Source organism: Rutilus rutilus, assembly GCF_951802725.1.
Source record: "Rutilus rutilus genome assembly, chromosome: 10".
NCBI lineage: Eukaryota > Metazoa > Chordata > Actinopteri > Cypriniformes > Leuciscidae > Rutilus > Rutilus rutilus.
Window position 1 is genome coordinate 19,809,474 of NC_140215.1, and position 14,287 is coordinate 19,823,760.

The 14,287-nt window shown below is 38.2% G+C and overlaps 1 protein-coding gene across 1 annotated transcript in view; it reads right to left on the reverse strand.

Annotated features, from left to right (window-relative positions):
* The window catches only part of tmem163a (transmembrane protein 163a), a 34,645-nt gene extending 20,669 nt beyond the window's left edge, over window positions 1-13,976 (reverse strand). Inside the window, exons 1-2 of the mRNA XM_084420819.1 lie at window positions 13,647-13,976; window positions 9,968-10,087 (exon numbers count right to left, since the gene is read on the reverse strand). Of these exons, the coding sequence (XP_084276945.1) occupies window positions 9,968-10,087; window positions 13,647-13,836 (310 nt within the window). The 5' untranslated portion in view covers window positions 13,837-13,976. The remainder of the gene's footprint in view (window positions 1-9,967; window positions 10,088-13,646) is intronic.
* Window positions 13,977-14,287: the final 311 nt, after the last annotated feature.

Genomic DNA, 14,287 nt, shown 5'->3' on the forward strand with positions numbered 1-14,287 from the left:
GCTACATGAACACATGTCTGAGGCCATGATAACAGGCTTCCAGAGGAGCAGCTGTTCCTGTCCATATTTTAACATTAGCAGTACAGGAGTTCAGGTGAAATAGACTGTAATGTCCTAGTGTTAAATATGGTGTCCTTTCATGCATTCCTAAATCATGTATTTAGTTATATTTAACCACTTCTTTTTTTTTTAGGGAAACAAGTTTTTTTTTATAAGCTACTATAATAAATAAAATAAAAAACAGTTTTTCAGCTGCATACATTTCTATGTGAAGCATTACTTGAAACAAAATTATTGAACCTCAGTCTAGGCTTACTAAACTGCACTAGCCAGGGGGAATTCAGGACCATGGACAGCAGGAGTCCACTAGGTGATGTTTCCTACCTTTGAGCTAGACAATGAGAACACATAGACCGGATAAATAAACAGCAGGAATATATATGCGCTGACTGATGGAACTGAATGCTGACAATACCAGTAATACCGTCAGTGGAAAAATAGCTATTTCATCACACCTCATTTTCGCAAGAAGAAAAGCCCACGGTGGTTGATTCTTGTCGAAACTAAGGCAGAAAACAAATTAGTTTAGTTTTGCTAACGAATGGCTAATACGTTTTTCTCAAACAAAATGTCCAAACTTTCCACATTCACAAGAAAACCCACGTTGGTTGACTCTTGTTGAAGGAAAAGGCATAAAAGAAAAGTTTTTAGCTCGAGTTTAGCACAACTAACAGACTTTTTCATAAGAAATATCAGAACATAAGTTCTCGCCCCTGTCCTATGCCATGTGGGTGTTTATGGCATACTCACGAGCACTGTCCGGTGTGTTTGGAATTGTGTTTGGCGCTAGGCTGGATCTCTCCAACCCCAATACATGTGTGCACTGTCGACAGCACTATCATTCCACACTCGAGCGGCGTGCGCTCGGCGGGGCAGTGGACAAACACGGACCGCTCCTGTCTTCGGGTGCAGATCCAAATGCAGTGATCGCTGTTTTTGGAGGCCATGGAGAATTTTAGCTACCCTGAGTCTGAGCGAAACTTTGACTTTAGGGGGGTGATTGGAAGCGGACGAGGAATGCTCTTACGATTAAATTTTTTTCAAGCAGGACAGATCACGGCTCCCCCGAGTTGGTGGGTGGAAGTGAAGTGATAGCCCTTGCATGGATCAGTATTGGAGAGTGACAACAAAGTTTGTCGGTTGATTGGCCTGCTCTCATGTGTTAATTTGTCGAAACAATCAAAATGCATTAGAACCGTTAACCTCACAGTCGGGCCATGTGCTGACAGAGGAGGAAAATGCATTGATATGCAATATACAACCATGCTTGCAAATAGACGCAGGGGTTCCCCAGGTGATGCCTAGGGATCCATGCTGTCTGTCTCGAGCGGTGGCGAGCATGAGCACTATCACTGTGGCTTCTTCGCACGATTCCTGTTGGCCTATTGGCTGCGGTTTCTTCCACGCCCCTCTCTGTTTCGGTGGAGTAATTGCAACTTCGTTGTCCGAGAGGGATTTCCCAGTACTTAGAGGGAAAATGAACGTTCTCCTCAGCAAAGAGGCAATTCAGGTGGTGCCACAATTGAAGAGGTTTTTCAGCCTTTACTTCATCCTTCCAAAAAAAGAGGGGTTGCCGCCCTATCGTGGCTTTGCGGCAGTTGAACAAACACTTTAAGGTATTACAAGTTCAAACATGCTTGCAGTATGTCACTTGTTATGCCCTCTGCATCATCGGGGTTGGCATACATCAGTAGATTTGCCTGATGCATATTGTCACAATCCACCCGGGGCACAAACATTTTTCAGAGGTATCTGTCGAAGGGATTGCCTACAAGTTTTAGGCCCCTATAGCGCCAGTGGCGCCACACATATCTAAAAGATGTGCAGAAGAGGTGTTGGCTCTGCTGTATCATCAGAGCTTAAGAGCTTTCACAGCTATCAGGCTCAGTGTCAACATTAATGACACAGACAACAGCAGGAATATTAGGCTGCTGTCACTTTAAGACCGAATGCACAGACAGAAAATACTGACACACATCCGGTTTCACTTATGACATAACCGAAAGTATACTTGTCGCAAGTAAACGCGAAAGAGAAATCAATTCAGTGTTCAAGCGCTGTCTGAAACATGCCTCTCTCTCTCTCTCTCTGCGTGCGTGAGGCTGTGCGCACAGATAACAGCGTGCGAGTCCCGATTTTCGCCTCTTTTTCCACATTTAAAATCGTTTGAATGTGTAAATTGGCAAGACAAAACACGTCCAAATGATACACTTTCACTCTATGATGGTTAAACTTAGCAGTTAATCTGCGAATCACATGCATGCCGAACTGTGGGGCCTGGTCTGTACGGATGACAGATCAACTGCGATCCGTTGCACCCGTAATAATTAATGAACACACTTATCATCATGATTGATGATCCTACTCCAGTAAGTAAACGTATCCCTGTCCCCAAAAATGTTGCCACTTAAAAGCGCTTCCCTCCACGTTTTCTGGTGCGCATCATTTATTTTTACCACACCTGCGCACCAGTTATGTGCACCCCTGGAAAGGAGGTAAAACACCTCTGAACCCCGCGCATTCGGAGCTGGACTGAACAAAGGGAATGATGCATTCGACTGTATCTATATGCTGTGGCCAGGTGGCCCCGCCCACATCGTCATGCGTCATCGGCCTTTCAGGCGTGAATAAAGGTGTCTTCAGCAGATGGTGCAAGAGTGCGATATCCCATAGTCATGTGTTGTACCTCGTTTCCCTCCTTCTGGGAACAGTATTTATATAACTCAACGTTATTGCTGTAGTGCATGTGCACAAGTAAAACAACTCTGAACTAAAAAAAAAAAGCATCCTAACAGCAGGCAGAGAAATTAATTTAAAAGCCAAGATATTATAAACATTTCCCAAATGGACCACCAGAGTCTCTGGATTCCATTATCATTCAATAGGCATTGACATTCTCTAGGGAAAGAAGTTCCCATGTGTCTCGAGCAATGATTTGCCATTCCGTCCAAATGATTAAATAAAAATGTTTTTTAACATAATTAAATAAATTAACAAATCGAACAAACAAATATGTATAGCAATTTTTGTAAATAAATTCAGGAGACGAATTATATTTGTGAGACAAATAGACACAAAGGAGGAAAGGAAGTGAAGAAAGAAAAAGCTTCCCGAGTCATTCAGGTACAGTTTTACAGTGACTAATGATGTGTCCCATAAACACCAGCAGCATATCTGCTATCAGGAGACTGGTTCCATTATCAGAAAACAAGTTTGTGATGCTGGTCCCGCCTAAATGGACTGGAAGGAGAACTCAACACCGAGACTTAACGTGTTTAGACAGGTTCCTAATGGAGCAGAATGGCAGACATCTGCAGTGCTCTGCTCGGGTTACAGGGCTACAAATGCATCTCATTTAGCCAACCCTTTCTTGATGCTTTAAGCAGGTCCTGCAGAGGGACAATACCATTATATACTCAGCTTACAACATCGGGAATGACAAAACGGTCAAAATAGTTTCAGGCAGCACAACACAAGATGTTGATAAGGTGAGAAGAACATTCAGTACGTGCAGAAAATGGGGTGTGACTTTAGGTGAAATGTGTTGCTGCACTGAAAATGTCACCAACCACGGTCCTTTTAAAGGTGATGTCACATCTCAGTGATGATTCACAAGTGAAAGGGAGTGCCTAATGATTTACAAAGAACTGGGCTTATATGTGAGGAACTGAAGAGACCAACATGGATAGCATTAAAGTACTCGCAATGTATCTGAGGTGAAAACGTTCTCCTGAATGCTTGGTTGAATTTGACATACAGTAAGATGCCTGTCAGCAGGACAGGAATAAAGACAGACAGCTGGGAATAAAGTTCAACTGCAGTGAATAAATCTTCTCTGTCTTTTGGCACCATGTGCTTGTATAATCCATTATACTGTGAAACTAATAGCTGTAGTGCATGTCAGGACAAGGCTGATGAAGACAGCAGCGTAAAGATACAGCACTCAGCCAAGACCCAACAAGCTCTTATTGAAGTTGTTCTAATGGGCGATATTATATTTCACACACACTATTTTCATAACCCCTAATTAACTCTGACCAGTGCTGTATTTATCCGGAGAACTTGGACTCAGCTGGCTAAATGACAGTTCAATTAAACAATCCCATTTGTAATGTAAAGTTATCATAAGATATTTGATCTCTGTAAGTAACAACAACATTGAAATGGAATAAGACACTGCACCTCATGTTGAAAAGCACGGTGATATAGCACAACACATTAGTTCATTAAAAAGGCTGAAATTGCAAGCTAATGACTCACCATTATCTTATCTCACATTCAGTATTATTTTGGTACCAAGCAGCATGGGTTCACATTGGAAGGGCTTAATTAAAATGAAACTGTCTAGTTATTATTCCACATATCATGACTTATACTAGAATACTGAATTCCCATGAGTGCCACATTGATCCTGTGACATGTTTAATGTCTATTTTTTTTTTTTTACAATAAACCCAGTTCAGGTGTCACATATCATTATAATACATCTGAATATCCCCATGTTTGTTGCTTAACCTAGACATTTATATAAATACAAATTTATTCATAAGAATAGCAACCTTGTGTGTTGTTATTTTTCCCAGGGAAGCCAAAATTAAACATTTTTAAAGAATTTTTAGAAGGTCATATACCGTATGACTTGTAGACTGCTTTTGTGATATGATGCATTTATGGTGGTTTTTTTTCTTTCTTTTATCTTCCCTCTTGGAACTATGCTTTAAAAATGTCTTCTTCAATAGAAGCAAAATACTAGTTTGTAACAACATATATTTTGAGTGATCTACAGTATTCCTTTAAAAATTGCTTTCTGTTTTTACAGCCAATGTAATGTGTGAATGTAGTGAGCTACTGCAATATGAGGAAGGTGACACTGAAAGAACAAGAGAGACAATAATTTGCATAAAAGGCAAATATTCTCTGAGCTCATTTGGCATTCAGCCAGTGAAAAAATTCAGATTTAAATGAGTTACTAGATACTGCTAAATGTTGCTATGCCCTTAACAATTACTAATAGTTTTCTAAAACACAAAGATTGTATTTCATCACCAGCATGAAGAATAACAACACTAACCCTTCATTAAGCTTCACCCAGCTTTATTTACTTATCAAGCTTTTCAACAAGCACTTGTTCTACTCTCTGCAATAAGGATTACCCATGCTTATTGCTTTATGACAGTAATAACATAAGAGAATAATAAGAATGATAATAAATTATATATATATATAAAAAAAAATCTTACTGCAAAGTAAGGCTTTTTTAAGATCGATTTTTTTTAATCAAACCTCTCAAGCAACAAGACAACATCTCTAGCAAATGTTGTCAAATATTTAATATTCTAGAAATCATATAAAAGTGACACTGAATATAAGAGGGAAAAAATCTAGAGCTAGAAAATCATGTCCACCAGGATGGACCAACGATAACAGGCACTTATTGTGAAGTCACTGCTGGAGAGAGATACCAAACCATTACTACATGACAATGACTGATGAAGCAGGACAAAATATCAAGCTCTTTTGATGACGGTGCGTTAAATTGAAAAAAAGTAATTAGGTGGTGGAATTAATAAGACATGGAATTATAGGTAAATCTGGCTTAACACTGAAATAACATCCATCTTATGGAAGTAAAGCTAGCTGGCCAATGCTGTAGACAGAAGCGTTCCATTGACGACGCAAATCTTTTACACAGCATCTGATCAAAACAACTGCGCAAATATTAAAAAACGCACATCTCTAAAGTCGTGACATCTGGTTGATCATTTCCATCAAAGTGCCAATGAAAACCAATGTTTAGCTTTAATCATTTTTATATGTCAAATAAACAGACAAGTAAGGCTGGCAGACATGTTATTATTGTATTTTCCTGCTAGTCAATTCAGCTTAACTACTGAACAAGACTAAAGTGGAGACTCATTTCCTTATGGGAAACATAATATATATAATTACTCTGAATCTAAAATAAGTACAAAGGAAGACTTAAATCTTTTTCACAGAAATACTGCCCTAGATGAGAGTTTTTCCAGCTCTCATTAAAATAAATGAGAACAAATTAGACATTTAAGCAGAACAAGGGGCTTTATGTTTCTGTAGTGTAGATGTTTTTAACTTAAAGGATCAATTAAAACAGTCATGAAAAGTAATGACCTTTGAAAAGTCAAAAAGTCATTTCAAATAGTGTTAATTACAGAGGACGTGTAATTGATGATTTAAGAGAAACATTTATTTTACCTAATCCTTTCCTTAAAAGGTTTACCCCAAAATTAAAACTTGCCATAATTTACTCGCCCTCACACTCTCTTTGGGATATGAGAAGTTGCAATATGAAAAATATCTTTCTTTTGATTCTTTTAATGAATTATTGATCCAATTCACTAAAACATTTAGAATGATTTCTTTACAAATCAGACAGATCCAGTTCTCAAGGTCAATTCATTAACACAATGATCCACAACGGTCAATACGGCTCACTAGACTAGAAGATTTTCGGTGAATAACAACTTTGAAATTTCAGTCTGTTCGTCACACAAAGCTATTGTGTGGTTTCAGAAGACCTTGAATATAGTGGACATCTTTGGTATTTGATTATATGATATTATTACATAATACTTGTATGTTTAATGGGTTATTTCCTTTTCTTTCTAGTGATAAAGTATGTTCACAAGCTGTTTAATTCATAATATTAATAATTCATTAATTCAACTGAAATCTATAAAATGATCCCATGTTGGGTACCCCTAAAAGGTTCAATCTAATAAAAAACCCTTAAGGTACTTTATAGAACCTATACGGAAGAAAATACATGAGGGTGAGTAAATGACACAATGTTTTATTTTTGAATTGACTATCACTTTACCATTTGCTGAAATATTCCACTAGAGGATATCCTGACTAGCACTGAATATAAAGTTAGTAGAGCGAGCCAACAGTTCCTGCTGTGAGCCACAATAAATCTCAAATAAGCTTTCAAATAAGATGCATTGCCTAAACATAGGTTTTATAATTCCCCATGAGTTAAGATATTCAGCATATCATATGATTTCCCAATTCACTTGCATGAAATATCTGGAAAAATTGATGTATTCAGGCCAAACCGCAAAAACAAAGCTGGGTGTTCTTCTTCTGAGAATCCAAAGACGGTCACAAGCCCCACACCACTGGCATCACAAGAGTCATGATGTCTGTTCCGTGAAGAACGATTTTTTGCAGTGAGAGTGTGACTGTGCGATATAAGAGTGACAGTGTAGTGACTTCTGCCACAAGCCACATTATTATGTCTTACAAAACACAGAGGACAAGTTAAACATGCTGTTTCAGCATGACAAATTCAGACTGCACGTGGACAGATGAGCCATGGGTTTTGCGCAAATTAAGGCTATGGAGGCAGAAAAAATCGACTGGTACAAACTGTAGACACAGTCGATATTTAATTTTAAACCAGCATTTGTAGCTTTTGGAAAGTTCACAGTCTCCGACAACACAGTGACTATTGTCATGTTAAATGTCCAACAACCATACGCTTTATCACTATGGTCAACTCGTGATAAACAGACTGCCTGCTTGGTATGGGCCAAATGCCAACTTCCTCTTCTCCGTTAAACATCATATTACGAAATAAAGATTACAATATATACAGGGATGACATAATGATGTGCATGTGTCAGTAGGGTGTCATGTGTGTCTGTTTGTAAGGTTTAGGTGAATGTAGACGACTGCATTACAAAGCGTATACATTAGCTATGGGGATGAAAAATTGCTTTTCTCTTCATTTCAGGGCCGTAACATTAATCTTCATTTCTCTGAGCTCATGTCTTCCGACAATTCTTCCTTTTAAATTACATTTTACCTAAGCTTTTCACAAGACTTGAGACAAAGGCAAAAATGGCAAGAAAGAATGAACTAAGATGGTTAGGTAGAATGAGGAAGAGACCTTGGCAGAAACCAAGACTCAGATGGGGGAGTCATCGTCATCTGGCAAGCAAATCCTGAAACATCCTGTCAACCTTTTACACTTCTCCTTCGCTTCCTCTTTGTGCATGTGCTTTATCTTCATACACGCTATACTGTGTTTTTAAAAGCACTGCGTAAATATGATGTACAAAACACATTCATTCTAATGATAAAATGCATGGAAAATACATCCTAGTGCTCTCTAAATCAAGGGTGTGAAGACAGAAAAAGCATCAAAGAAACAAGGTTGCTTGCAAATCTTCAGATCACTGTACAGATGCCTGAATTTTGACATTTTTAATGAGTATCTGATTCTGCAGCACATATGTTACACCTCCTTTAAAATGAGCAACATTCCTAGACTGCATGTTGCCTCAATCATATGAGCAGTTAAGAGGCTAATGTCAAGAAATGCCAAGGGGGCCCAAATATGTTAAACCCACTGAGACGGACCGAAATTACAAAGGCAGCTAGTGTGTGTGAAATAGTATACATTATATTATAATTAAATCATTAAAGGGTTAGGTCACCCAAAAAGGAAAATGATGTCATAATTTACTCACCCTCATGGTGTTCCAAACCTGTATGAGTTTCTTTCTCCTGTTGAACTAAACAGCAGATACATTGAACAATGTTGGTAACCAGAAAGTTGAGGGTATAGCCATTGATATCCATAGCAGGAAAAATAAGTACTATGGAAGTCAATGGCTACAGTCAACTGTTTGGTTACCAACATTCTTCAAAATATCTTCTGTTTTGTTCAACAGAGAGAAAAAAACTCATACAGGTTTGGAACACCATGAGTAAATGATGACAGAATTAAAATTTTGGGGTGAACTAACCCTTTAATAATTAAATAAAGCATTAATTATTAAAGGCTTTCATTGCACTGTATTCATAAAAATATAATTTGAAAAAATATTCGTTTTTTTTTTTTAATCGAATATCAGAATATGAGAAACCTTTTCAATATTTCACACATTTTTAATTTTTAATGTTTCATAATAAATAGTTTCAAAGCAGAATAAAGTAATCTGCAAGACCGCTGATTAGCAGGCAAAACAGTCTATATTGGCTAAATATAATGTGTTCATACATTTGATACAGTTCTGAATAATTTATGGTGAATTTAATAAGGTAGGTTTACCAGAAACTGTGTGTGCTGTATCAATACAGTTGCTCAGTTACTTTATTTTATATTATAGACTTTTTTTAGTATTTACTATTTTATATTATTTATTTGTTTGTTTGTTTACTTCAGATATAAAAAAATATATTTATAGATGTAACTCTGTGTCTGTTTTCTACCTAACCAGAAAAATAGAAAATAATGTTTAGCACTATGACAGCAAACACTTAAAAAACACATCCCAACTACTAAGCCTAAAGGATTTAAGAACTATAACTCAGCAATGCCAAAAATGTGCAGTTGGCAAGTTCTATCCTATACTTTTACTGAAGACTGCTCTGCCAGCTCTAGTCTCAACTAGCTGCCCATCCTGATGGATGCCACTGCCAGTTCAAGCTAGTCTCACATAGCCAGGGCTTTGACTCAACAGCATAAGGTCCGGTCCACATTGCAGCTTATTCTGGCCAAAAACGGCCCACTTAGACAGGAGGATTTTCATGTACTCCTCTGTTTAGGGCCAGGTTTATCTGAAATGTATCACACCACAATAGTGGCGTGAATTTTTTTAATAATTATTTTGGGCCATAACTGCGAACAGCTGTACAGAAAATGTGTAAGCAGAGTAATCATAATTCCGTCAGCCAATCAGCCAGGAACTTGCCAGACTGAGGAAGCAGTATCTTCCAGTACTGTGTGAAATATGCATCAGACAGTCGGTGAACAGACTGTGGGCGGTCTGTGGGTGATTAAGACTAGTTCTAACCAAAACTAGCAGAACATCCTGAAGACTGCCTGCCACAGCCATGAAAAGCATCGCCATGAACTTACTGAAAGCGGCCACAGCCAGGATGAGCGTCACCACAATGGAGATCCAGGACACCCACAGAGCTTTCTTCCTGTAACTCTGAGCTTCATGAGGCTTCAGGCGCATGCTGCTCTCCAAGAGACCTGTCAAAAAAGTAAATAAAACACTGGTTAAAGGCCATTATACAATTACATTAAGTGCTCTATAGGGAAGCAAACAACAGGGGCTGATTATTTACTCACTGGACCATGACAGGCATTGAGAGGGAGAGGGGTAGAGACATATTAAAGAGCAGAAATGAATCTGCTACTCTGTGTTTAATTAGCAGAGCAAAATGGTTTCAACAACATTTAGATGGCACTAATAAATTCAGTTTATCATGTATCAAGTCACAAATGATATGACTTTAATTGCTGTTTGCTAGCAGCCCTGCAAGATCTTTAGCTACTGGAAGATGAGACAGCGATGTTTCCAAAAGCCTGTTTCCACCTCTGAGGAAAATACGAATGACCTCATATCGTGTAATGTACACTATAGTGTTTAAAAGTCTTTTGCTTATTTGATCAAAACTACAGTAAAAATAGTATAATATTTGTATGATTGTATGACTAATATGATGATTTGCTGCTCAAGAAACATTTATTGTTTTATTGTTGAAAACAGTTGTGCTGCTTACATTTTTTGGTGAATAAGGAAGTTTATCTTTTGTAAAATATTTTGTAATATACAGTAATAACCCCCAGTTTCTATATGCCAATAGTCCCAGACTTAAATGAATGTTTGCACTGTTTTAACTGAAAGCAACTTTTTTTTGTCTCAAGTTGCACACCAGTAATGTTTTTCTTTTCTTTCTAAGGCACGTTTATAAAAGCTACTTAAATGCCCTAATTGAACTAAGGCCTAATCCTGGCTTAATCTAAGCCATGTCTGTGAAACCGGGCCTTCATGTCTTTACTGCATCTTTGATGAATGAAAGTATTAATATCTTTAAAAAACAACACAAACTTCTGAACGGTAATGTAACTTTTATATCTCTCAATATGACTTTGTGAGATAAAGTCACACTGTGAAATATAAAGTCACAATTAAGAGAAAGAAAGTGACATTATTTCTTCATTTTTAAACTTTGTCTCACAATTACCGTTTTTATTTTTTTGCTCCAAGGCAGAAACAGACTTCCACAAACAACAGCATACCTTACAAGCTGCTAGTTAAATGTTTAGCTGAGATACTCCACAGTATGTGCGAGACAGTACATCTGTGTCCCTCAACAGAGTCTTTATCAGGTCATTATTAGAGATGTATACAACACCACAGGTCACAAATTTAATCCGTGAGTGTAATTATGAATAAGACTAAGTGAACAGAAGCCGCAGAACCTGTTGACTGTCTATTGTTAAGCGTCCAAGCAATGTTTATATTGTGCTGTGTTTGCCAAAGAGGTAAAACTCAAATATGCCTTTGTCATCTGTTCAGAATGAATGGCAGCTATGTCATCGTGACAGTGGGAGGCTGTGTGTATCTTCCCCCATGTACACCGAACTGATCTGTCAGGCCTGTGGAAGTCACATGCTGAGGGTTATGAGCACAGAGTCAATAGGTGGTCAGTCAGTGTGATTGTAAAAGCTGAAAAACAGAGCTGGGGAATGTGGCCGCTCACATGATTTATTTCATCAGTAAGGATCGGGAGCATGTGTTGCACTCACACAAATGTAACCCATAAGTTCTAAACTATTTCATTTCCAAACCAAAACACACTCCAGTCAAGTTTGTCCAGATCTATTACCACACAAACCTTTACACACAGTACATTTGTTCAGTTTGTACTTTCCCATGCAAACTCTAGACTAGCTCAATGTAAAGGGCCTGCCCCCACTCCATCCCTCTGCTAATCATGTGGAAGCAGGACATCCACATGACCCAGCAATTCTTCCATGCTTAATAGGGTTTACATGAAAGAGAGAGAAACATTCCTCTCAATGGCTTAAAGGACATCGACTCAAATATTTGCTTTTTATTAAACTTTTAAGAAAATCTCTAAGTGGAATTAAGCCATTTCAGAATTAATGATGTAACTTAGAAAAACAGGATATGCTTCCCTTAACAACATGCATAATTTCTGACAACTGGGCTGCATGTTCAAATTCAATGAATAAATATGAAGAAACAATATTTAATCCATATTACTTTAGTTTAAACAATTTGTGGCCCCATTTTATTTAACTGCAGTTAAGTAGAAATGGTTTTAATATTTTCTTCAAAAGTATAAGACAGCAGTGCCAACAATCCTGACTGCCAACTGGCACGGTGGCTTAAAGTCTATACTTGCTTTATGTGTGTGAAGAATTTACTGAAGGCAGCCAATGCGAGCTCTATCCTAAACTAGCTGTCCATCCTGATGGCTGCCACTGCCAGTTCAAGTAACTGCAAGTCATGAGCAAACAGATATTTGACTAAATGACAAAAGCTTGGTCTGCATTGCAGCTTAGACAGGAAGAGAGTGTTCGAGCGGCGTGTAAAGTGAACAACCACAGGTTGTTGTATTATGAAATATGAAATAGATCATCAAAATAGTAGACCAGCATGAATTCCCTATAGAGTCCATTCATGAATTCCATCCCCATCAGTCTTTTGCTTAGACTTCTTAGATTTTCTAAGACTTCTTCTAATGCCCTCACAATTTCACCAGTGGAGAATTGAAGGGTCTTATGCATAATTCAGTGGCTCAAACTGATTGCACAGGGGGGTGCTACAGCATACAGCAACACTCAGATCCTGCAGGTGCAGAGTAATGCTGCTTCTAAGAGTGGAAGTGCTGATATGAGATAAGATCCACCTCTGTCTGAACATCTCCATTGAGGTGTGAGTCAGCCGTAGATTCGGTTTGAGCAGAAGTAGAAACAAAGTATCCAGTCTTTAGCCTATAGCAGGACCGTAACCAACATAGATGGCCAGATCATAAACATTTGTTCCTCCCAAATCATGAAAAAGTGGTTTGAGTCTGTAGCAATAACATGCAGGTTAACAAAAGCACCTCATTAGTCCACTGCTAAAGTCAACTAATTCTAGTCTAGAATTCTAGAACCTGCTAAAGAAAACTAGAATGGAGATTTAATTAAAAAAAAATACAAATACAATTAATTCATTCATTTGAATTGCCTTGAATTTTATGTTTTGACCCAAACAACCACTTTACTGTCAAAACGCACAAAAATGAAGTTACAAAACAGGTGTGAGGACATTAAATAAACGTCACATAAAGTGCTAAATGACACATTCTGTTGTAAATGTCAAATTTCGAATTGCAATAACTTAAAATCGCATTGCTGCCCCATTGAAATTCAGAACATGTCCATCTATTCATTTAAATGCTATTTAGTTTAAATATATGTTGTTAAACTATAGCCTATCCTACTCTTAAACGTGCAAACCCAGAAACGATGTTAAATCTCGGGTCCGTTTTTTAACTTATAGGCTACTGTGAGGTTTTTTTTTTTTTTTTGCTCACCTGAATTATTAATAGCTTAAAGAGCGCCTGCGTGCTCCTTTTGACCGCAACCTTTGCGAGCCTCCTTAGTCTTATTCACATCACATCCCAAATAGATTCTACTTTAAAGAATACCATTGTCTTTTTTAAATACATTTCTGAAACAACTCTACAAAAGTACAGCCTGATCTGTTAGAGAGATTATGTGTGTTTACCTTGTCCCTCAACGCTATCTGTGATTTTCATCTCCTGGTCCCGGTCCATATTGAAAGGATCGCCCTGGCTCCCTCTTTTGGGTAGGTTCGGATCCTGGGCAGCGGCGCATTGTCCGTTCCGCACAGCCGACGGGTCCACAATAGTCGGATTGGGAACAGGGCATGGATCAGAAGTCGTACTGTCTGTCATGTTTGTTAGCTTTTTTGAAATTAGATGAAGCCCTCAATAAATGATCTCACGTCGAACTGCGACGCGCAGCCATCCAGTGGGAGCATTAAGGGTAACGGAGCAGAGATGCGGAGATAAACGCAATCTGCCCAGCATCAGCAACGGACCCCCACCCCACCCTCCCACCGAGAACAACTCCAATCCGAGCGCAAGAACTGCAGCCACCTAACTGTCATTTGACATGGGGATAGTTTGGTTAAGATGCTGCCTCGCTCTCTAGATTCAACATTGACTTTTCTTATTTTGCACGTCATCTGATCGTAGCTGTAGGCTACAGTTCAGTTGTAGTTCCTCCTTCGATTGACACAGATTTGAGAAACGTTTTTATTATTGTTTTATACAAAGTCAGTAGCTGCCACAAATCCATGATAATGAAAAACTTCATATAATCTTGTATTTCTTAAGTTTTGTT